The sequence below is a fragment of the Bos grunniens genome, chromosome 8 (assembly GCF_055505025.1).
Source record: "Bos grunniens cultivar Pamir isolate PY7600 chromosome 8, Bosgru_T2T1.0, whole genome shotgun sequence".
Lineage (NCBI taxonomy): Eukaryota > Metazoa > Chordata > Mammalia > Artiodactyla > Bovidae > Bos > Bos grunniens.
This window is the reverse complement of record NC_141172.1, coordinates 83,531,348-83,553,659: the sequence shown is the minus strand read 5'-3', so window position 1 is coordinate 83,553,659 and position 22,312 is coordinate 83,531,348. Positions and strand designations below refer to the sequence as shown.

General features: G+C 40.0%; 1 protein-coding gene across 3 annotated transcripts in view; it reads left to right on the top strand.

Moving 5' to 3' along the window:
* Positions 1-22,312, top strand: part of IARS1 (isoleucyl-tRNA synthetase 1) — an 81,214-nt gene that overhangs the window by 40,623 nt on the left and 18,279 nt on the right. For all 3 annotated transcript variants that reach the window (XM_086315585.1, XM_086315583.1, XM_086315584.1), the window contains 13 exons: positions 888-1,014; positions 2,256-2,329; positions 2,729-2,923; positions 5,440-5,526; positions 7,207-7,290; positions 8,409-8,553; positions 9,914-10,034; positions 13,653-13,744; positions 14,518-14,595; positions 15,350-15,471; positions 16,192-16,294; positions 16,543-16,626; positions 19,979-20,153. In XM_086315585.1, the coding sequence (XP_086171711.1) occupies positions 888-1,014; positions 2,256-2,329; positions 2,729-2,923; positions 5,440-5,526; positions 7,207-7,290; positions 8,409-8,553; positions 9,914-10,034; positions 13,653-13,744; positions 14,518-14,595; positions 15,350-15,471; positions 16,192-16,294; positions 16,543-16,626; positions 19,979-20,153 (1,487 nt within the window). The remainder of the gene's footprint in view (positions 1-887; positions 1,015-2,255; positions 2,330-2,728; positions 2,924-5,439; positions 5,527-7,206; positions 7,291-8,408; positions 8,554-9,913; positions 10,035-13,652; positions 13,745-14,517; positions 14,596-15,349; positions 15,472-16,191; positions 16,295-16,542; positions 16,627-19,978; positions 20,154-22,312) is intronic.

Genomic DNA, 22,312 nt, shown 5'->3' with positions numbered 1-22,312 from the left:
GGAAATTGTATATTTCTTAGTAAGTTGACCCTGATTTCTCAAGAGAAAGTAGTTTTTTTCATTTGTATACCTTTTCGTTTCCTAGTGGAGTGCTCAGTATGGATAATTAGTGTGGCTGCCTTATTGGGAATTGTGGGGAGAGGGTACAGGCCTATAAATTGACCTAGGATGTTAATTGCAGTGCCTGAGCGTACAGGGTATTTTGGAGCTGAAGGGTGCCCTAACTCAGGCTTGAAGTTTGGCAAGATTTTCTGCAAAGTTGAACCTCAAAGAATAAGGAGTCATTTACCAGTCAGAAGCTGTAGGAACCTTGGGGAAGGAGGGTGGCAAGTTGAAGGTTATCAAAGTGGAGGGATGGCACAGGCAAAGGCAGTGAGGTAAGCAGCTACGTTCTAAGTACTCGCCTTATTCCTGGACCCTGAAGTGCAGTGGCAGGGGGACTGCAGGTGAGCCTGGAGAGGCAGCTACCCACCGACTACAAACAGCCCCACTCGTTCGCACTCTTACTTTATAGGTGATTAAGAGCCCTTACCTAGTGACTTTTAGTAAAACCACTATTGTGTGGTTGACCGGAAGACTAGGTCTGAGTAGGATCAGGGTGATTAGTTAAAGAATTGCAGCAGTCCTGCAGTTGGAGAGCAGGACTGGGAAGCTTATGTGCTGTGGAGTTTCATATTACAGAGCATCTTCCCTGGGATGAATTCACAGCAGAAACAACCACTGTAGGTTTTTTGGTACTGTCCTTGTAGAAAACATTCTCCTAGAAGTGAGTGCACAGATTCCAGAGTGTTAGTTTCACAAAGGATTATACAAAGGCTTATGCAGATATAATTTTATAAGTTTACTTACTAATGTTTTGATGTGATTATCTGATATGTTTATTGCAGGGTCCCAGAGTTTGTGCGAGAAAAGCGATTTGGAAATTGGCTGAAAGATGCACGTGACTGGGCAATTTCCAGAAACAGATACTGGGGCACTCCTATCCCACTGTGGGTCAGCGGTGACTTCGAGGAGGTGAGGCAGGGCAGGAGGGCAGTATATCCTCGTGTTGATTTTTGCAGAAGCACCTCATTCATGTATCTCAGTATGGGGTAAAAGAATATGGTTTCTTTATTATTTCGTTCCTTTATTTCATCAGGTTTTTTTCCTCTTTATTCCTTCCTAATATCATGACATAAATAAGAATATGTTTTAAATTTATTTTAAATTATATTTTCTTTAATTAAATATAGTTTTAAATTTCCCTTTGTGTAAAAGTGAAGAATGCAAGTTGTATTTGTCTCTGGGAAATCCTCACATTGTTTATCTTGTGTTACTTAGATTCTTTTTTACCTCTGAGTTTTTAATGAACAGAAAAGACTCCACGCCCTGCACTAAGTGGCAGTATATTGAAACAACCTTTTAGTGATAAAAAGGACAACTTAAAATTACCAAAGGATTATAGACCTTTAATCTATAAAGTCAAATGTGTGTGTGTGTGTGTAAATAATAATAACAGACATATAGATGTATTTCCTGTGCTGAATGCTAAGAGCATTAGAACGGTTATGAAGAGCAGCAGCCCAGGGACCTCAGTAAATCTCTGATAGGGACCTGAAAGGCAAGAGTGAAATAACTAAATCAGAGGACTTTTCAGAACTGAGCAGGAGGGGCAGAGAAAGAAGGCTGTGTATGTTTGTTAGATAGCAGATGTCCTCTGGATGTGAACTACAGCAGCTCCTACTAGTGTAAGTCAGGAACTTGGCTCCTGTTTGATGACTCCCCATTATGAATAGCCCCGGCCAAGTCCCTTTCCCAGCCTCCTTACATGAACATAATCCTGGTATCTTTCAATCTGATTATTTGGTCCAGTTCATACACAATAAATTAGTTCCAGCTTTAATTTGAGAAGATTTAGGATTAAAAAGCCAAATTCAGGTGCCAGGAATAAACTAAGATGCCTTAGAGCAATAGTCTAGGCATTTCACTTATGCTTATTACTTTTAGCAGAGATTTGGACATAGTAAATCCTCAAGAAATAGTAGTTGAGATGATGGCTGTGAAATTCTCTCTCTGTCGGGAATTTCTGTGATACAGGGATAGGTAGCAAAGAAGTGAAGTCTGCTCACCTATTCAGACAGTTTCCCACAGTCTTTCATGTGGAGCCACATTGATGATAACTGTTGTGAAGATGAAAGGTTTCTAAATCTAAAAATAAATGTTACATAAATTAACTGCATGTGATCTTTGACTCTGAGGCCTTTTATCTTTGACAGGTAGTATGTATTGGGTCAATAGCAGAACTGGAAGAACTATCAGGAACAAAGATCTCAGATCTCCACAGAGAGAGGTCAGTTTCTGCCGGTTTGATTCACTTCTGTTCTGTCATTCAGAGAGTATGGGGCTAGGTCCTAGCCTGTTAATACATGGTCTCTGTTGCATGTCATAGAGCTCCATGAAGAGATCAAACACTAGTTTGCTAAATTACTTTGCTGTTGATGATTCATGTCATCTTGAGGAAAGGTGGCATCTGTCCTTGAGTTAGATGTCAGGAGACTCTGACATATAACCTTCCAGACTGAGCACTGATGACACTTTGTGAAAGCCTGTGATAATTGCCAGTATTTCTGTTTGCATGTAAAAGAGCTGTGAGAGCATTGTGTTTCCTTTTGGCAATTAAACTGTATGTTCTGTTTTGCTTAAAGTTAATTGAAGCAGCTATTTCTTCATTTACTTCTTTGTTTACTAGCATTGACCATCTGACCATTCCTTCACGCTGTGGAAAGGGATTGTTGCATCGTGTCTCTGAAGTGTTTGACTGTTGGTTCGAGAGTGGCAGCATGCCATATGCTCAAATTCATTATCCATTTGAAAACAAGAGGGAGTTTGAGGATGCATTTCCTGCAGACTTCATTGCTGAAGGCATTGACCAAACAAGAGGATGGTATGTTCCTTGTTCTTAAAAGTGATTTATTGATTTGATTTAACTTAGCAGGTATTTTACTTTTAATCAGCTAGGTGCTGGGGAGATTGTGTCAGACAAGATAGGCTCTGCTCCTGCCCTCTGTGCCTTACCACCACATACCAAAAAAGTGTCTTTTGAGAAGGTATCTCTTACTACATTACTGCGGTAGTTTTAGAGTTTGAATTATTTCTTTGACATTTTTGAATACAGAGATTTATTATATTGGAAGTTTAAGTGATACAAAACAATATATGTCCCTCTTAGTTGGTTTACTTCAAATCATTTACTCAAATATTTAGTGGGTATTTACATACAAGATATTGGGGAGGTTGCTACAAAATTGAGAAATAGTTGAAAATGTACTCAGGTGTTAAGGCTAGCCTCATAACTTTTTGAAAAATCCAGATTTAAAATCTAAAAAAAAAAAAAAACAAAGCCCATGATGGGAGTAAGAGTTTGCTTGCACAACTGAAGGACCCACATGCCGCAAGGAAGATCAAAGATCCCATGTGCTACAATTAAGACCAAATAAATACCCCTTCCTCTGAGGGCAGGTCAGGAGGACCCTGGTTTTATCTGGTGCCTTACTGAAAGTGGTGCCCTCATCCTTTTAATTAGGAAAAGATGAATTACTGGGCCACAATGCTGGTTAGTTACATGTATGTCTTTGGGGGTCCTTCCAACCATTTTGAGCCATTCCATTCCAGCAGTGAGATTTATCTGAGTCTTTGACACGAGGACTGAGGCCTGGCTGGACTGTCCACCCACCCTGCTGTATTGCTGGTGACGAGATTGTCCTCTTTGGGGGTATCAGTCTGTCTCCTGTGGAGAGCCTGGGATTTGACCTCATAGATCATTTTGACTTACACGTTTTGAACTTTAGCCATAATCTAAAGACTGCAAACTGGCTGTGATTCGGTATAACCTGGACCAGTCCTGTTTGCCCCATGACATCAGGTGGGAACTGAATGTTGTGACCACTAACGGTAATATCAGTCGTCCCATCATTTCCTCCCACGGGTAGGTGCAGGCTTGAGGGATGCTAGGTCCCTTCCTCCTTGGGCTGAGGGCTCCTTCCTTTTGGTGCTCTGTCCCATCCACCTCCCTCCAACTGCTGCCTCAGGTCAGCTGTGCTCTGCTGGGGAGCAAAGGGAAAGGGGAGGAGGGAGAAGCAAGCCGCGTGTGAGCCTCAGGAGCTTCCCCCTCCCCACTCCTTATCCCCCTGCTTGAGCCACAGGCATTAATTGGAAGCTGAGAGGAGTTACAGCTGTTGGCATGAAATCTCCTTCACCCTAACCTGGGGAGGTGAGGACCAGCAGATAATTGCATCCTTCCTTGAGCTGTTGCTGAACGCTGACACTCTAAAGCCAGCTCAGATTCTATAAAAATAAAGTAAAAAAGAAACAAAAAACAGTGTTTTTGGACTGACCCACGTTCTTATTATACTTTCATTTGTAATGTTTCTGAAGGAGTATTTAAGGAATGCTGGGTCATTTTCTGTCTTTACTACTAGTAGTCTTCACAAACTGTTGGAATTCCAGCCTTAATGTTCTGGAATGTACTATTTTTAGCTTTCAATCCATTTTTCTATAGAAACAGCTTTTCTTAAAGAGAAAGCCAGATGACTGACCAATAAGTTGTTTGAGGAATTTCCAGATCTGGCAACTGTTAAAAGCTGTCATGTGGGTCCACATGTGCACACTGCCTCCTTCCCCTTCTGTCAGGCATGGTCTGCCTCTCCTGAGAACTATGGTCCTATTGACCTGCCCTCAGAGGAAGGGGTATCTGATCATTTATTCAAGGGATCTGGTCTCCCATCCCCATCATTTGTGTCTGGTGATGTTCTTTGACTGCAAAATCCGGTCCTAGATGACACTGGGACAGCTTACATGGGTGTTATGTGGTTCTTTTAGGAAACAATCTAGCTAGCAAATAAATGGCATGCATGATATCTGATATAATAAAAACATTTTCTATGTTCCTACAGTCTACCTTTTGACTTTTGAATGAGAGTGCTTTTTGCGTCTTTTGTCATCAGGCTGTCCCCTATGACCTTGTGCTAAAGGCAACATACATCTCTGGATTTTCAGCCTGGCATTTCTGGGAGGTCCTGAGAGAACACCCAGCGTTGCCCACCTCTGCCTTGTGGCTGTCCAACTAGCTCCCCAAGGAAGGTGATAGTACTGTCCCCAGCAGAGAGTCAGTACCTCACTCCAGAGTTTTATTTGCTTTAAATAAAGTACATTTTATTCCTAGTGAAAAGCTCTAGTATGATTGGTCTACAGTGGGTCCTGTCCTTAATTTTTTTACTGCTCCCTAGATGATCCTGATATATCACCAGGCTTAAGAACCATTGCTTTAAGTGCTTATCAAGAAATGTAACTTACCTAAAATAGAAATTCAGTGCAATAAGTAAACACAGTTTTCTTTCCTATGCTTGAATTCTATTTCTTATTTTATTGAACTGTTTCTTTGTGTGTTTTTTTTCCCCCCAGGTTTTACACCTTGCTGGTGCTAGCCACATCTCTCTTTGGACGGCCACCATTCAAAAATGTGATTGTGAATGGACTTGTCCTGGCAAGGCAGGTGCACTCCCTTGTATAATTATGAGTTCCAGTTCCTCTCTGTTCTTAGAGCGTTTTCTGGTTGGATCTAACCGTTCTTTGTGAATAGAGGAATTTAGAAATGCACCAGTTCTGTTCCTGTTCTTTCCTTCCTTCTACTTTTATACTTCTTTCTGTTTTCTGTTTTCATCCAACTTCTGTCCTTCTCCACCTGTAGCATTCTATCTCTACATATCCCTCTATCTTATGAGAACGACTTCATTAAGAACTAAGCCTAATGGAGGCGGACCAAGGGGGGGACATGTGTCCCATTATACTACTAATGATAAAATAGCATTTGTCATTTAGAATTTTATAAAGTACTTTTGCTTATAGCTCTTATTTAATCTGTGAACTGGTCCTTTAATGTACTTTTAGTTGTCCTCTTTTTAATATATGAAGAACCTGTTCGTTCCAGAGGCTTATAATAGAGAACTCTTATTTTTTCCTTTGCTTCCGTTGCCTCTAGTCATTAAAAGTAAAAACAAAAATAAGAAAATTAATTATTATACATAGATATCTTGCTTCATGTGCCCTTCAAAGTGAGGGATGACACCTAGCACTGTCCCAGGCCCTGTTTTGAGCATTTATACATCTTTACTCATTACTCCCAGAGCCATTTGAAATGGGTCCTTTAATTGTCCGGTTCAACATCTGAGGCATTTGAGGTGCAGAAGAAGTAAGGTTACACTGCAACAGAGTGATAAATTCTAGTTCTGTACCTACGTAGTCTGGCTCTACAGTCTGTGCTTAAAAAAAAAATAGAAATCTTATTGAATTATAGTTGCGAAAATTAATAGAGACCGCTTATGTGCTTTGCCTGGTTTCCCCAGTGGTCATGTTTCTTGAAACCATAGCATATCGTCAAGATCAGGCTGTTGATTCAGTTCACCAATCTTAATCAGATTTCCCCAGTTACACTCATTTGCTATTGCATGCAATATTTCATGCATAGGTTCCTCTATCCACCCGCACAGTCAAAATACTGGGCCTGTTTCAGCATCACAGGATGTCTCTATTGCCCTTTTATAACCATACCTTCTCTACCCCTTCATACCCCACCAAGTTCAGCTTCAGCCCTAATCTCCAACACCTGGCAACCATTAATCTATTCCCCATCTCTGTAATTTTGTCATTTCAAGCATGATGCATAAATGGATTTGTATCCAGTTCTGTGCTTGACTTTTTTTTGTTCAGTGTAATTCCTGGAGATCCCTTGGGTGGTTGTATGTATCCATAGTTCCTTCTCGTTGTTGAGCAGTGTTCCATGATGACCAGCAGTTTGATCTTTCACCTGCTGAAAGACATTGGGGTTGTTTCTAGTGTTTGCCAACTATGAGTAAAACTGTGAACTTTTCTTCATAGATTTTGTGCAAATCGAAGTTTTCATTTCTCTGGGATAAATACAAAAGCTGTGTTTTTGAATTGTTATACTCTTACATCTTCCTGCTGCCATTTATTCTGAAACTTCTCCATTTACTCACTACAGTAGTCTGAAAGAAGCTTACACAGATTTTAACAAAACAACCTAATTGTTGTGCCTTAATAGTAGCTTGTGTCCCCTTTGCAGTTATGTATTCCAAATTATAGATAATCTGTAGCCATATATAAACTGTGATGTTGACTTATTTAATTGATGTCTCCCTTTTGTTTTTCAAGTGATGGTCAAAAAATGAGCAAACGCAAAAAGAATTATCCAGACCCACTTTCAGTAATTGATAAATATGGTGCTGATGCCCTCAGGTACGGACCAGTGCTCTGCCTTGTGTGTATTTGTCGTCTCTTATGTAAGCATCTTACATTCAGTGATACAGTCATGGTTTCGGTGATGCTGATCATTCTATTAATTTGGTTTATAGTTAGCTCTTTTTTAAAAATGCACGTCTATTACATGGAATTGTATTGATATGTTATTGACTTTAAATCCAAAGATCATTTTCTAAATTGTAAAGATGTTTCTAAATCTAGAGGTCTTTTGGAAGATGAGTCTCTGTGTTAGATTTTATTGAGTAGCACAGGTACTTCCAAGTTAGTTGCTGGTGCCTCTGACTTACTCCTATAGATTCCCTGTCTTGGTATTAAAATTCTTATATCATTTATTTCTATTTTGCACTTACTCCTCAGACAACCATATGAGGTACATTTATGCTAGAGCAAATAAAAATTAATACTGAAAATTTTTTAGAGAAAGATACTGCTTGAAATAGAGTCATAAACTTTCGGTGCTCAGGTTAAAAGGAACCACGGAGATCTTGTTCTGCATCCTCCTGTTACTAACAGGAGACCCACACCCAGGGCCTTTGGGCAAGCGTATTCGCGGTTCCCATGTTGCCCAGGAGCAGTTTATTCAGTGTCCTGCAACCCCAGTTATCTGTTAGACTCAACCTTGGCATAGCTGACTACTTGGCCTGATTATTCTTTGTATTGAAGGCTGTCCTGCAGGATGTTTAACACTGTCCCTGGCCTCTGCCCTCTGACTCCCTCTGTGTTGGCAAAATGCTTGTGTGGCTGTCCCTTGTGAATCCCTGATGCCTAAACACACAGTCCTGGGAGGAGGGCCTGGCTACTTCCTCTTGGTGCTGCCATGCCTCCTGGGGCCTGTGCCAAACCAGCCAGGACATGATTCTAGGTTAGTCCAGCGCCATATTCTGGTGTGGCACTCTTGGTCTCCCCTTTAGAATTTTCTAGGTCTCTTACAGAAAGTGAGAACTTTGTCAGTTTTAAGCGGACTGTTTGAAAAGTATTTATAATGTCCCCATTTTGCAGAAAAAGTGCTGATATGGGTATTACCCTGTCAACATGTCAGTAATATTTGGTTTACTGTCTTCATTCCATTTCCATGTAATTTTTTCTTCTTCCAGATTATATCTGATTAACTCCCCTGTGGTGAGAGCAGAAAACCTTCGCTTTAAGGAAGAGGGTGTCCGAGATGTCCTGAAGGATGTACTGCTCCCTTGGTACAATGCCTATCGCTTCTTCATCCAGAACGTCCTAAGGCTACAGAAGGTATGGGTTGCCATGCTACGGAGTGGGGTCTGCCCCACTGAGCTGGGTTTGTAAAAGATAGGGGTGAGCTGTGAGGTGGAGTTCCATGAGAGATTCGGCTGCGCAGGCCCCATGGGTGGGGGCTCGGAGCCGTTGGAAAGGCCATAGATGAAGGTGCAACAGTTGTCTGGGGACTGTGCTGAGCCAAGGAGAACAGGACTGGAGCTTTGCCATTTGGGCAGATGCTCACCTCTGCAAGACACAGATGCTTCACCTGTTTAAGAAGAGTTGCTTTGGATATTCATTTAGCCAGCCAAATTCATGATGAGCAAGCAAGTAAAGAGTCAGCTACTGTCAGAGTGAGTGCCTCGTAAAGGCTGCTGCCTATGAGTGGTCAAGAAGGGCCACTTCATGAGGGCATTTGGGCTGAGACTCCAAGAAAAATTCTCATTGAGTTGCTGGGATGAAAAACAGTGGTTGTGATATACGTGAAGGTGTCTCAGAGCAGTGACCTGCTGACTTGGGAAGCATCCTCTGAGAAGGCCCCATATGTTTTGCTGCCTCTGGTTCATCTTGTCTGCTAATGAACCCCCCCTACCAGGAAGAACGGGGTCTTCTCCAGGCCCTAGTGTTGTTCCTCTTTTTGATCCCACCACCTCTCAGGCCAGTAGTCATGAAGTGGGTCTACTTTGCAGACCTCTGCCTGTGTGGAACTCAAGAAAACAGACTGGGTTAAACCAGTCATCTCTGGGGCTTATCTGGGCCTGACAGAAAGATGCAGACTACAGCACTGGGTGCTTAAATCAGGGCAGGAGTCAGTGTGGTTGCTCCCTCGCCATCCTGATGGTGATGCTGTTGAGAAGGGACAGGTGAAGTGGGCCTTAAGGATCAAGGAGGATTTGCAAAGGAAAAAGCAGCAGGTGAATAGAGCATTCTGGGTAAAATAAATTAAGCAAAGACATTAACTCCTAGTATTCATTTTCAGCTTATAGATAGTTGTCCATTCCTACCCAGTTTTACTGTCCATCCTTCCTCAGATTTAAGGTAACTAAACACTATATTTACTGACAGGATTTTGAAATATTTCTGAATTCATAATTACTCTTTGATAATAGGAATCATTTTTTCCTAAATTCTCTTTAGTTCATTCAGAAATGTATTTCATTAATTGAGGACTTAATGTTCCAAATTTAGCATTTACTTGGAAAATATTGTTAAGAATCAGCAATTTAGATTGCCAGTAGAGTCTGTATTTTGTGATTTTTTTTTTTTTTTTTTTTGGTTTGGCTAGTTCTTTCAGTTTAAATCATTTAAAGAGTTCATTTCCTTACAGTGGTTTCCCCCATGCATGCAAAAAGTTTCAATAATTGTCACTTCCTAGGAAGAAGAAGTGGAATTCCTTTACAACGAGAACATGGTTAAAGAAAGTACCAACATCACAGACCGGTGGGTCCTGTCCTTTATGCAGTCGCTCGTTGGGTTCTTTGAGACCGAAATGGCAGGTATGTCTCTTTTCAGCCTTCCTCCCAGGAATAAAGATTCTCTCTTTATAATTACTCTTTTAGTATTTAATTGTTTTTCTTTATAAACACAGACTTTTTTTTTGAAGAATAGTCAATTTACAATGTTCCATTAGTTTTTGCTGTACAGCAAAGTGATTCAGATATATATGTTTTTTTTTTTCCTTTTTCATATTCTTTTCTATTATGGTTTATTATAGGATATTGAATATAGTTCCCTGTGCTGTACAATAGGACTTTGTTGTTTATTTAATTTATAGTAGTTTGTATCTGTTAATTCCAAACTCCTGATTTATCCCTCCCCCATCCCATTTCCCCTTTGGTAACTGTAAGGTTTTTGTTTGTTTGTTGGTTGGTTTTTTTAAATGTCCATGAGTCTGTTTCATTTTGTGAATAAGTTCATTTGTATCATATTTTATTTAGATCTCACGTATAAGTGATATCTTACGGTATTTGTCTTTCTCTTTCTGACTTAGTATGATATTCTCTAGATCCATACATGTTGCTGCAAAGGCTTTATTTCATATTATTTCATTCTTTTTATTGCTGAGGAGCATTCCTCTGTGTGTGTGTGCACGCACACGTCTTCTTTATCTGTTCTTCTGTTGGTGGCCTTTTAGGTTGCTTCCATATCTTGGCTATTGTAAATAGTGCTGCAGTGAACCCTGGGGTGCATGCCTCTTTTCAAGTTAGAATTTCAGGTTTTTAAGGAACCTCCATACTGTTTCCATAGTGGCTATACCAGTATACATTCCTACCAACAGTGTAGGGGAAGGTTCCCTTTCTCCACATCCTCTTCAGCATTAGTTATTTGAGGGCTTTTTTTAATGATGGCCATTCTGACTGGTGTAAATGATAATTGGCAGTGTTGAACATCATCTGATGTGCCTATTGGCCATCTGTATATCTTCTTTGGAAAAATGTCTATTTAGGTCTTCTGCCCATTTTTTTTTTTCTTGTTTTTATTTTTTTTTTGTATGAGCTATTTGTATATTTTGGAAATTAAGCCCTTGTTAGTCACATTGTTTGCAAATATTTTCTCCTAGTCCACACATTGTCTTGTTTTATTCATAGTTTCTTTTGCTGTACAAAAGCTTATGGTTGATTACATCCCATTTGTATTTGTTCCCATTTCTATGTTCTCTTGGAGGAGTTCTATGGTGTCATGTCTTAAGTCTTTATGCCATTTTGAGTTTATTTTTATGTATGGTGTAAATGAGTGTTCTGATATCATTGATTTACATGTGATTGTCCAGGTTTTCCCACACCACTTGCTGAAGAGACTATCTTTTTTCCATTATGTGTTCTTGCCTCCTTTGTGGAAGATTAATTCACCATAGGTGTGTGGTTTTCTAAACATAGAGGAAATTTTATAGAAATTTCGAGAGAGACAGAACACTAGATGAATAAATATTTCTTTTTACCTCTCAAATATAATTTTAAGGCTTGTTTGTTGTAGAAATGTATTGTTCCAAGGCCTGAGAGATTGTCTTGAGGGGATATCTAGTGGCCTTACCCCACCACAGACACCACACAGGCCCATGGAATCACAGGCTTCAGTAGTGGATGCCCATGGGTTCAGATCCCAACTTGTACACCACTTGTTCCCTGGGGGAAGCATCGTCTAGTCTATGAGCCTCCATTTCTATCTCCAAAAAGTACCTAGTAATAGTTTTTATAAGACTTAGATAGAAACTGTGTACATGCAGTAGCTAGCAGATAATAGGCAGGTTCTTAATAAGTAGTACTTGTTACTAATATGTTTTTAATTTATTTTTAGGTCTACTTTATTAAATAAGTAGACTGGAAAAATTAGGAAATTCAGAAACACAGTAAGGAAATCGACATTTCCCCACATTTTTGTTACTTAACAACAATGAATGTGTTTTTAGACAGAGGTTGAAAAGGTAGGTAATGTTGGTTCCCTTAAAGTGGGAGATAGACAACCATAAGTCAAGGTGAGAAATTCAAGAAACTGTTAACCAGGATACCTGAGATGGGTCTGAGTGTTTATGGGTCTGATAAAGTCGGTGGCCAGTGGAGAAAAAATGGCATCCCTGTGTGCACCCTGGTAACATAAACCACCCTCGCACAGCATCCTGGGGTTGGCAGGTGCTGCTACTCAGGTACAGCACTCCAGTGGATTTAAGAGGCCAGAGCAATCAGGTGGTTCATGTAGGGGTCTTCAGTTCCTCAGCTGGTACATAGCTCTTCATGGAAAAGTTGATGCCTCTGTATTTGGCATAATTGGATGGTTAGTCCAGGAAATTTTGAATGTTTTATCAGTCATCCTAAAGGACTATGCCCACTTTTAAACATGCATAATAAGCAAGAGAGTTCCAAGAAAACATCTGTTTCTGTTTCTGTTTATTAGCTATGCCAAAGCCTTTGACTGTGTGGATCACAATAAACTGTGGAAAATTCTGAAAGAGATGGGAATACCAGACCACCCGACCTGCCTCTTGAGAAATCCAAGGGACTCCCAAGAGTCTTCTCCAACACCACAGTTCAAAAGCATCAATTCTTTGGCGCTCAGGTTACTTTATAGTTCAATACTCACATCCATACATGACTGCTGGAAAAACCATAGCTTTGACTAGATGGACCTTTGTTAACAAAGTTGCAGTACGCTGTCTAGGTTGGTCATAGATTTTCTTCCAAGGAGCAAGCGTCTTTCAATTTCACGGCTGCAGTCACCATCTGCAATGATTTTGGAGCCCCCCAAAAATAAAGTCTGTCACTCTTTCTACTGTATCTCCATCTATTTGCCATGAAGTGATGGGACCAGATGCCATGATCTTAGTTTTCTGAATGTTGAGCTTTAAGCCAACTTTTTCACTCTCCTTTTTCACTTTTATCAAGAAGCTCTCTAGTTCTTCTTCCCTTTCTGCCATAAGGGTGGTGTCATCTGCATATCTGAGGTTATTCATGTTTCTCCCGGCAATCTTGATTCCAGCTTGTGCTTCCTCCAGCCCAGTGTTTCTCATGATGTACTCTGCATATAAGTTAAATAGGCAGGGTGACAGTATACAGCCTTGACGTACTCCTTTTCCTATTTGGAACCAGTCTGTTGTTCCATCTCCAGTTCTAACTGTTGCTTCCCAACTAGCATACAGGTTTCTCAAGAGGCAGGTCAGGTGGTCTGGTATTCCCATTCCCATCTCTTTAAGAATTTTCCAGAGTTTGTTGTGGTCCACATAGTCAAAGACTTTCACATAGTCAATAAAGCAGATGTTTTTATGGAACTGTCTTGCTTTTCTGATGATCGAATGGATGTTGGCATTGATCTCTGGTTCCTTTGCCTTTTCTAAGTCCAGCTTGAACATCTGGAAGTTCATGGTTCACGTACTGTTAAAGTCTGGCTTGGAGAATTTTGAGCATTACTTTACTATCATGTGAGATGAGGGCAATTGTGTGGTAGTTTGAGCGTTCTTTGGCATTGCCTTTCTTTGGGATTGGAATGAAAACTGACCTATCTCTCTAATAGATGTGATAGCCCTTGAATGGCAGGGCCTACTTGCTCTTCTTGTATCCAGCCCTATCTTAAGCTCCCAAGACTTTTATATGTTCTCACGGTCCAATTGGTTGTCTTACTTTCAGCTTACAGGCTCTATACTGTGGTTCCTCGCCTGGTCAAGTTTGTGGATATTTTGACCAATTGGTATGTTCGGATGAACCGTAGAAGATTAAAGGTAAGTGAAGGCTTCTATTGGGAAGAGCAGAAAGTGCAAGAAGTATGAGAGTTGAGGAAAAATGAGAACAACCCAAAGGAAAAAGGGCGTTTTCAAATGCTCTCACTTGGTGAAGCTATCTTTTTCCTTTTACGTTGCATATTAACTGTACTGCCATGTTTTGGATAGGGGAATCCTTAAGTTTAAAAGTCATCTCACATGTTTTCAAAACACAATTATAGACATCATATTAGAGGCAAAGTCTCAGGCCATTTAGGACTGTACTGAACAGACCTGTTAAAATCAAATAATTCATGCAGGTATTTTGCAAATGTTGTTCGGTACAGCTGTGATCTTCAGATGGGCACTTCATCGCTTCTAACACTAGAGGGACAGTTACTTATTGATGATACTCTTCATTAAGCCTTTGGGGATATAGGATGAGTGAAGCATGGAGCCTGTCCCAGAACTTAAGCTATGCATAAACAGCAATGCTCCAAAACAGGGAGTGAGGTGCACCCAGACCACTGCCCATCAGTACTACCTTCAAATGTGTTAATGATAAAATCCTGTAACAAAACAGTAATTTTGTTTTGTTAAAATATATTACATACACGTGCATGTATGTGTGTGTATGCACATATATTTAACAGAACATTAAAATGTTTAAAGTAGTTATGTTATCTCTGGATAACTTAATTATAGCTGAGTTTGCCCCTTTTTATTACCTTTTTTTTTTCTCTGTAGTGAGCTACTGGTTTTAACAGTTTACTGTGTGTGTTTTTCATCCTTAGGGTGAAAATGGAGTAGAGGATTGTGTTAAGGCCCTGGAGACCTTGTTTAGTGTTCTGCTGTCTTTGTGCAGACTTATGGTAAGATGCTTGATCCCGTTCTAAAGCTCTAGCCCTGTGGGCTGCTTGTGGTGCCCAGTTGCTGCACTGTCCTCTGTTTGTATCTGTTCTCTCTTTTTTCTACATTTTAAAGTCCTGTAATCTTCTGTGAGTATCAGGGAAGGTCTTGAGCTAACAGCTAACCAAACAAATACATATATTGCAAACAGTATTTCACTTGAGACATGTTCCTACCAATTGAAATATTCATTAAATGATATATAAGTAAAAATTCCACCCTTAGTTTCCTGTGTCTTATTTCTGCTCTTTCACTCTAATGATACAAGCCTTCTGTTTATTTCCTAAACATACATGGAATGAGAACCTGCTTTATCCCAGGTCCTCTACCTGGTGTCTCATGTATGAGCTCATTCCTTCTTCCTGTTAAGCAGGTAGTGTTTCTCCAGTTTACAGATGAGGTTTCTGAGATTTTAGGAATATTCATTCCTCTGCAATTGACCTAACTGCCATGTGGTCATCGGCTCCTGTTTTTATTATGGACATCTTCAAGGATGTTTTGGACACTTCTGTCTGTAGTCCTACTTCTTTGCTTCGTGAGTGTGTCTCACCAAGTTCAAAATGAGGTCATTTTCTTAGGGCATGTTGTATTAACCTCATGTCCAGTTCTGTGCATATTCCCCTGTCATTTCTCTAAAATGTTTTAGTTGTTTCTAACTCTGAGATCAGTTAATGATGGCTACATATGAATGACATAATGTTTTCTGTCCTTATACAGGCCCCCTATACCCCTTTTCTTACTGAATTGATGTATCAGAATCTGAAGACACTGATTGACCCTGTTTCTGTCCAGGACAAGGACACATTCAGTATTCACTACCTCATGCTGCCCCATGTTCGGTAAGAATCAAATATACCTAAGCGTCACCTGGGCCATGGGAAGGAGAGTTGCTAGAGATGCACTCATGTGGGGGCCCCAGCTCCCTGCTCCAGCTCACCCATGCCATGCCTTCCAGTTGAGCTATTCCTCAGGCTACAGAATGAGTATAAGAGGGATACTTAGGGTGGAATCCCCTGTAGAGCTGTGGCATGTAGGGTGTGGGTAGGCCTTTGGTATCGTTTTGGGGAGCTGCTATGCACTGAGCATCAGGCTCAAGCTTGCATCTCACTGCTGCTGCTGCTGCTGCTAAGTCGCTTCAGTCGTGTCTGACTCTGCGACCCCATAGATGTCAGCCCACCAGGCTCCCCCGTCCCTGGGATTCTCCAGGCAAGAACACTGGAGTGGGTTGCCATTTCCTTCTCCAATGCATGAAAGTGAAAAGTGAAAGTGAAGTCACTCAGTCGTGTCCGACTCTTTGTGACCCCATGGACTGCAGCCTACCAGGCTCCTCCACCCATTGGATTTTCCAGGCAAGAGTACTGGGGTGCCATTGCCTTCTCCCTGCCTCTCACTATAAGCCCCCAAAACAGTCACACTATGTTCCCAAGAGCCTCCCTTGGGAAGCTAACCACACCATCACATCTCTCATCCGACTTTCTTCCTCAATGAAGCACGTTTCTTCTTTGAGATTTTCTCTTTTTAAATCTATTATCTTTTATGTTCCTACCTCTCCCAATCAGTGAAGAATTGATCGACAAGAAAACTGAGAGTGCAGTATCTAGAATGCAGTCTGTGATTGAACTTGGCCGAGTGATTCGAGACCGCAAAACTATTCCAATAAAGGTTTGAGATTTTATTTCTATTTTAAATTGCATACACCTAGAGAATTATGTCTTTGGAGTATTTTCTTAATATAAAGGGCTTCCAGCAATGGCATTAATTTCTTTTTGCAGTAAGGCTGTGAATGACTTAATACTAGTTAAGCCTGTTTAGTCTAGAGCTTGAAATTCAGATAGAACATGTAACATTCATATTTCTGCAGTTTAGAAGCCTGGATGCTTAGTGAACTTTCCCTTCCCTTTTCTTTCTAGTATCCTTTGAAAGAAATTGTTGTTATCCATCAAGATCAGGAAGCTCTTAATGAAGTTAAGTCTTTGGAGAAATATATCATTGAGGTAAGACAGTTGATTTGTGTGATTTAGTCCAAACAGGCTTCTGTCCTTGGGAAGATTATTTTGGTTAGTATTCTTTATCAGTATATACATAAATGTAACCATCTGTGAAATCTTACAGTTTGCTTTTTGATTCATCATGAATTTTTTGCAATGTAATTAAAAAATTTTTTTTAAGAATTTGTATTTATTTTTTGGCCATGCTGGGGGCATGTGGCATCTTAGTTCTTCCTACCAGGGATCAAACCCACACCCCCTGCATTGGAAGCACAGAGTCTTAACCAGTTGACCACCAAGGAAGTCCCGGTAATTATAATTCTTTAACAGTGATTTCAAGGTCCATGAATTTTTCACCTTCATTGGATCATTTATCCCTTCATCCACTTTTCTTCCCCTAGGTAATTTTTGATAATTAACAAAAAGAAAAAGCTTAGTCCTTCAAATTACCCAAGTATCAAGTAAACACTGGTTATAAATAAACACTAGCAATCGGGTACAAGACAAAGTCTCTTCTCACCCTGGCCCCTCTGTCATGTCTCATTTCCCACTTACAGGGATGTTCACTACGGTATCTCCTACTGGGTTGTTCCTAGCATTTTACGTACATGTAGACACATTTGTACATACATCTACACCCATGCAGGCTTCCTAGGTGGCCCAGTGGTAAAGAATCCACCTGCCACTGCAGGAGACTTGAGTTTGATCCCTGGATCGGGAAGATTCCTCTTGATAAGAAAATGGCAACCTACTCCAGTATTTTCCCAACCTATGCCGGGATACTCCCATGAACAGAGGAGCCTGGCAGGCTACAGTCCTTGGGGTTGCAAAGAGTCAGGTATGACTCAGCAACTAAACATCAAATACGCACATCACTGGTTTTATTTGTGAATAGAGATGATCATATATGTAGTTTTTTACTAATTGTTTCCACTTCATAGTATCACTTAAACAACATTCCATGTTAAAACCTAGAGCCCTAGGACTTACCTGTTGGTCCAGTGGCTATGACCACACTCCCAGCACAGGGGGCTCAGGTTCAATCAGGGAACTAGATTCCATGTGCTGCAATTAATGATCCTGCATGCCACGAACGCCCAGCACAGCCAAATAAATAAATAAAATTTTTAAATAAATATTTTTAAAGAACTCTTCCTTTAAAAACAAAACATTAGGGATCTAATTTATTCTTTTTGCCAGCTGCATAGTGTTCACTTTCTGGCTGCATCATTATTTATTTAGTTACTCTAGTATTGTTGGAAATTTATGTTTCAGATTAAAAATAAAAGTTTGTGTGTGTGTGCGCTTGTGCAAATAAGTTGTTAACTGTAGATTTAAAAAATGTACAACATAAGAGTTGCGAGTTAACTCTTATGCGAGTTAATGAGGATGCAGCCCAGGATACAGCACCTCAGATAGCTCTGAGAAGGTGCTCCTAAGAAGCAGTGGGAAAAGGTCAGTATATATGTGATTTTGGTAAAGGGGGAATACATGCAGTCAAGTACATTTTTTTCCAGAAGGTTTCTGCTAGTCTTGTGAAGCTTTGCTAGTCACGAGGAACAGTTACCACCATGAAGGTTTTTGGGGGCCTTTCCATGGGGAGATTCAAGAATTGGGCTTATAAAATCAGCTCCTGAAAACACCTATCTAAAGACCTCTCCTGCCAGTTTTTCCCCAAACACAGAATGTCTCATTTCTGCTGTCCACCCTGAACTCCTTTCAGGGGGTTAGTGAAGGTCAGCAGCTGCAGCAACACAATTTAATCCTTGTACAGGTATGCTATGCTATGCTAAGTCACTTCAGTCGTGTCCAACTCTGTGCGACCCCATAGATGGCAGCCCACCAGGCTCCCCCATCCCTGGGATTCTCCAGGCAAGAACACTGGAGTGGGCTGCCATTTCCTTCTCCAATGCATGAAGGTGAAAAGTGAAAGTGAAGTCGCTCAGTCATGTCCGACTCTTAGCGACCCCATGGATTGCAGTCTAAGAGGCTCCTCTGTCCATGGGATTTTCCAAGCAAGAGTACTGGAGTGGGGTGCCAATGTACAGGTATAGGTAGATGCATGTGTGCTCAGTCACTTCAGTCACGTCCCACTCCTTGCTACCCTATGGACTGTAGCCCACCAGGCTCACCTGTCCATGGGGTTCTCCAGGCAAGAATACTGGAGAGGGTTTCCATGCCCTCCTCCAGAGCGTCTTCCCAAGGGGATCGAACCTGTGTCTCTTGAGTCATCTCCTTTGTTGACAGTCAGGTTCTTTACTACTAGTACCACCTGTGAAGCCCAGATAAGTCGATGGCAGGTGCCAATTGCTAGTTGACAGTGTGGATGTTGGACAGGTTCTTAAAAGTGGAGTTGTGAGGTCAGAAGTTTAAACTGTCTTGTCAGTTGTCCTCCCAGAAAGCTTTATCCTATGGTGTTTTTAAATGAAATATATATTTCAAATTTCATTTTTATTCCTTTCACAGATAATATTTAAGGATAGAAAATAATTTCTATATTTGGTTTTGAATTACTTGAGAATTCTGGATAAATAGAGTTTATAAAACTCTTTAGAAATTTAAAAGGTTATAACTAAGGAAATATAAATTCTGTAAAGAATGCTTAAGATATGGATAAAAATAAAATATTCTTAAATATCTTGAGCACTCTGAGATCAAATAATATAGTAATGTATAATGGCAAAATATTTCCATATAATTTGCTTCAGTTGACAATTCCATGATACTTCATTTTCTTATTTCCTGCTGTGTAGTCACCATTTCCTACTACATTAGTAATCCTTAACTTGCTAGCATGAGGGAGACATGAAATACTACAATTAACTGATTCTTCTGGTTAATTGACAGTTAAATTGCTTGAGCAAAGGTTACCCCTGAGACATGAAGTCCATATTTCTAATGCTACAGTCCTTGTTAATTGAGTTAGGGTTGTGTAGTCATCACCACAATTTTGTAGAATTTTCATCACCCCAAATAGAGACCCCAAATTATCATTCATGCATCATTTCCCCTCAGGATCCTACAGTCCTGTTTTCTGTCTGTTTTCTGTCTCTGGGTGTGCTCACTCTGGATATTTTCTATAGATGAAATCATACAATATGTGGGCTTCTGTGTCTGGCTTCTGTGACTTAGCACCAAGGGTCATTCATGTTATAGCACGTATTAATGCTTCTTTCCTTTATGTTGCTAAATGATGGCCCACTAGGTGGATATACCACATTTTATTTATCCTTTCATAGTCGATCAGCATTTGGGTTATTTCCACTTTTTGGTTATTGCTATAAATATTTGTATTCAAATTTTTGTGGACATATTTTCATTTGTTTCGTTTTTGTTTTTGCATGTCTATCAAATACAGGAATTGAATGTTCGAAAAGTTACATTATCTACAGATAAAAACAAGTATGGCGTTCGCCTAAGGGCAGAGCCAGATCACATGGTCCTGGGGAAGCGTCTGAAAGGAGCTTTCAAGATGGTAATGACATCCATCAAACAGCTGAGCAATGAGGAGCTGGAGCGGTTCCAGGAAAATGGTGGGCATCTGTTTCACTGGGGGGCACCATTTGTGTCCTCAACCTGATGGATATCTCGTACTTAGCCTCCTCTTTGATTTCTACTATTACAGCCTTCCCTTAAATTAGAACTTTTTTTTCTGTTCATAAAAATATTTATTATGAATAATTCTGCTAATTTATTTTTTTAAAAGTACAAAGAATAAAAATGACCCATCACCCGTCCTTTTAATGTAGATTGAAATTCTGATTTAGTTCACTGTTAAAATTCTGATTTAGTTCATCCTATATACGTATGTAGTCATATAATTATAGCTTTACAAATGGGAATCACCCTGTAATTTATTTCACATTTTTCACTTTTTTATATTTACATTATTTGGTTTTCATTTACCTTTTTATTTTGCATTTTCACTTTACATTATAAACATTTCTGTGTTTTGTCAGTCTTTAAAATGCTATTTCAATAAGTGTTGCAAAAATTTTCTTCCTGTGGTTACCTGGTATTTTTTTAACCAGTCTGTTATTGTTGGTGCTTTCATTGTTTCCATTCTTTTAACAGTATAACTAATATTTCAGTGAATATTCTCACAGGTAGATGTTTTGTGGAATTGATTCATTCTAGCTAGGTTTAGGGGCTTTCCTCATGGCTCAGTTGTTAAAGAATCCGCCTACAATGCAGGGGACTCCAGTTCCATTCCTGGTTCGGGAAGATCCCCTGGAGAAGGGATAGGCTACCCACTCCAGTATTCTTGGGCTTCCCTTGTGGCTCAGCTGGTAAAGAATCAGCCTGCAGTGCAGGAGACCTGGGCTCGATCCCTGGGTTGGAAAGATCCCCTGGAGAAGGGAAAGGCTACCCACTCCAGTATTCTGGCCTGGAGAATTCCATGGATTATACAGTCCGTGGGGTCGCAAGAGTCGGACACAACTGAGTGGCTTTCACTTTCACTTTCAGCTAGGTTTCTACTTGAAATCATTGAGTCAGATGGATAAACTGTAAGTTACCATTGAATTCTATAAGTGCTAATATGGGCCTGGAAAAATCTACCCTAATGAGAGAGCAAAACCCTTCAGATTCACCACCCAGTGGTATAGAGTGTTACCCTTGTCAGATGTTGCTTGTAGACAAAAAGATGACTTGAGTTGCCAGAATGAAGACCAGAAGATATTCAAAGAAGAAAGTTATCTTTTAATTTTAATTCAAAATTGTAATTTTTAAACACTTAAGTATTTTTAATGAAAGGGATTTAGCATTGAGGTTTGGAGCTTCTTCCAAAACTGTGTCAGAACTTAAAATGTTTCTCTGAAATATCTAGAATACATATTTTGTTCTCAATTGAGCAAGAGTGGAGTCATTCATTCAGCAAATATTTTTTAAAGCCCTTCTGTTTGTTGACACTGAGAACATAGAGTTGAATAAGACAGACATTGTCCTTACCCTCATGGTGCTGGTAGACGCTAAAGATGTATGAATATAATCATATTTTTGATAAGTGTGCTGAAGGAAATCTTTAGGAAGCTGTTCCAGGTGCCCAGGAGTTCTGACCTCTGCCATGATTAGAATCATATATGGTCTGATTACAGCTATTTGACTTCCTGCAGCAATCCTAGGGTACAAGGTGTTTGATTGTTTGGGTTCCCTCTGAAATTGAAAATCATAAGCATGGAAATGTCATGAAGAAAGATTTAAGGATTCATAACTCAGATGAGTAGTTATGGAAATTGGGGGAAATGTCCATAAGATTCCCCAAATTTTTAGATAAAATTTATAAAACATTAGAGACTAGCAACTAAAAGTTGAATCAGTACTAATTCAGCTTGATTTGTTAAATTAACAAAATCTTTGATCAGCCTTCAGGTCATAAATCTCAAGTTGTTTCACCAATTAGCCAAAATATTAAAAATTCTTGAAATAAGCTTTATTTGAAACTGAAAGCCTGTAGTTTTTAAACTGTAGTTTCTGAGTGAACTGTTCCATATTGATGGAAAGCAGTTTTTAGAATACAGTGACATAAAGTGAAAATGACAGCCCACTGCTCAAAGATCCAGAAGATTGTTTTGTGAATTACTATAGTAAATGGTATGGGAAATGGGAACTGCCATCCTCAGCTGTTTACATGTTCTGCCTACCATGAATAGGTATGATGCTCAGACCTTCACGCTGTCTACCTCTTTTCACC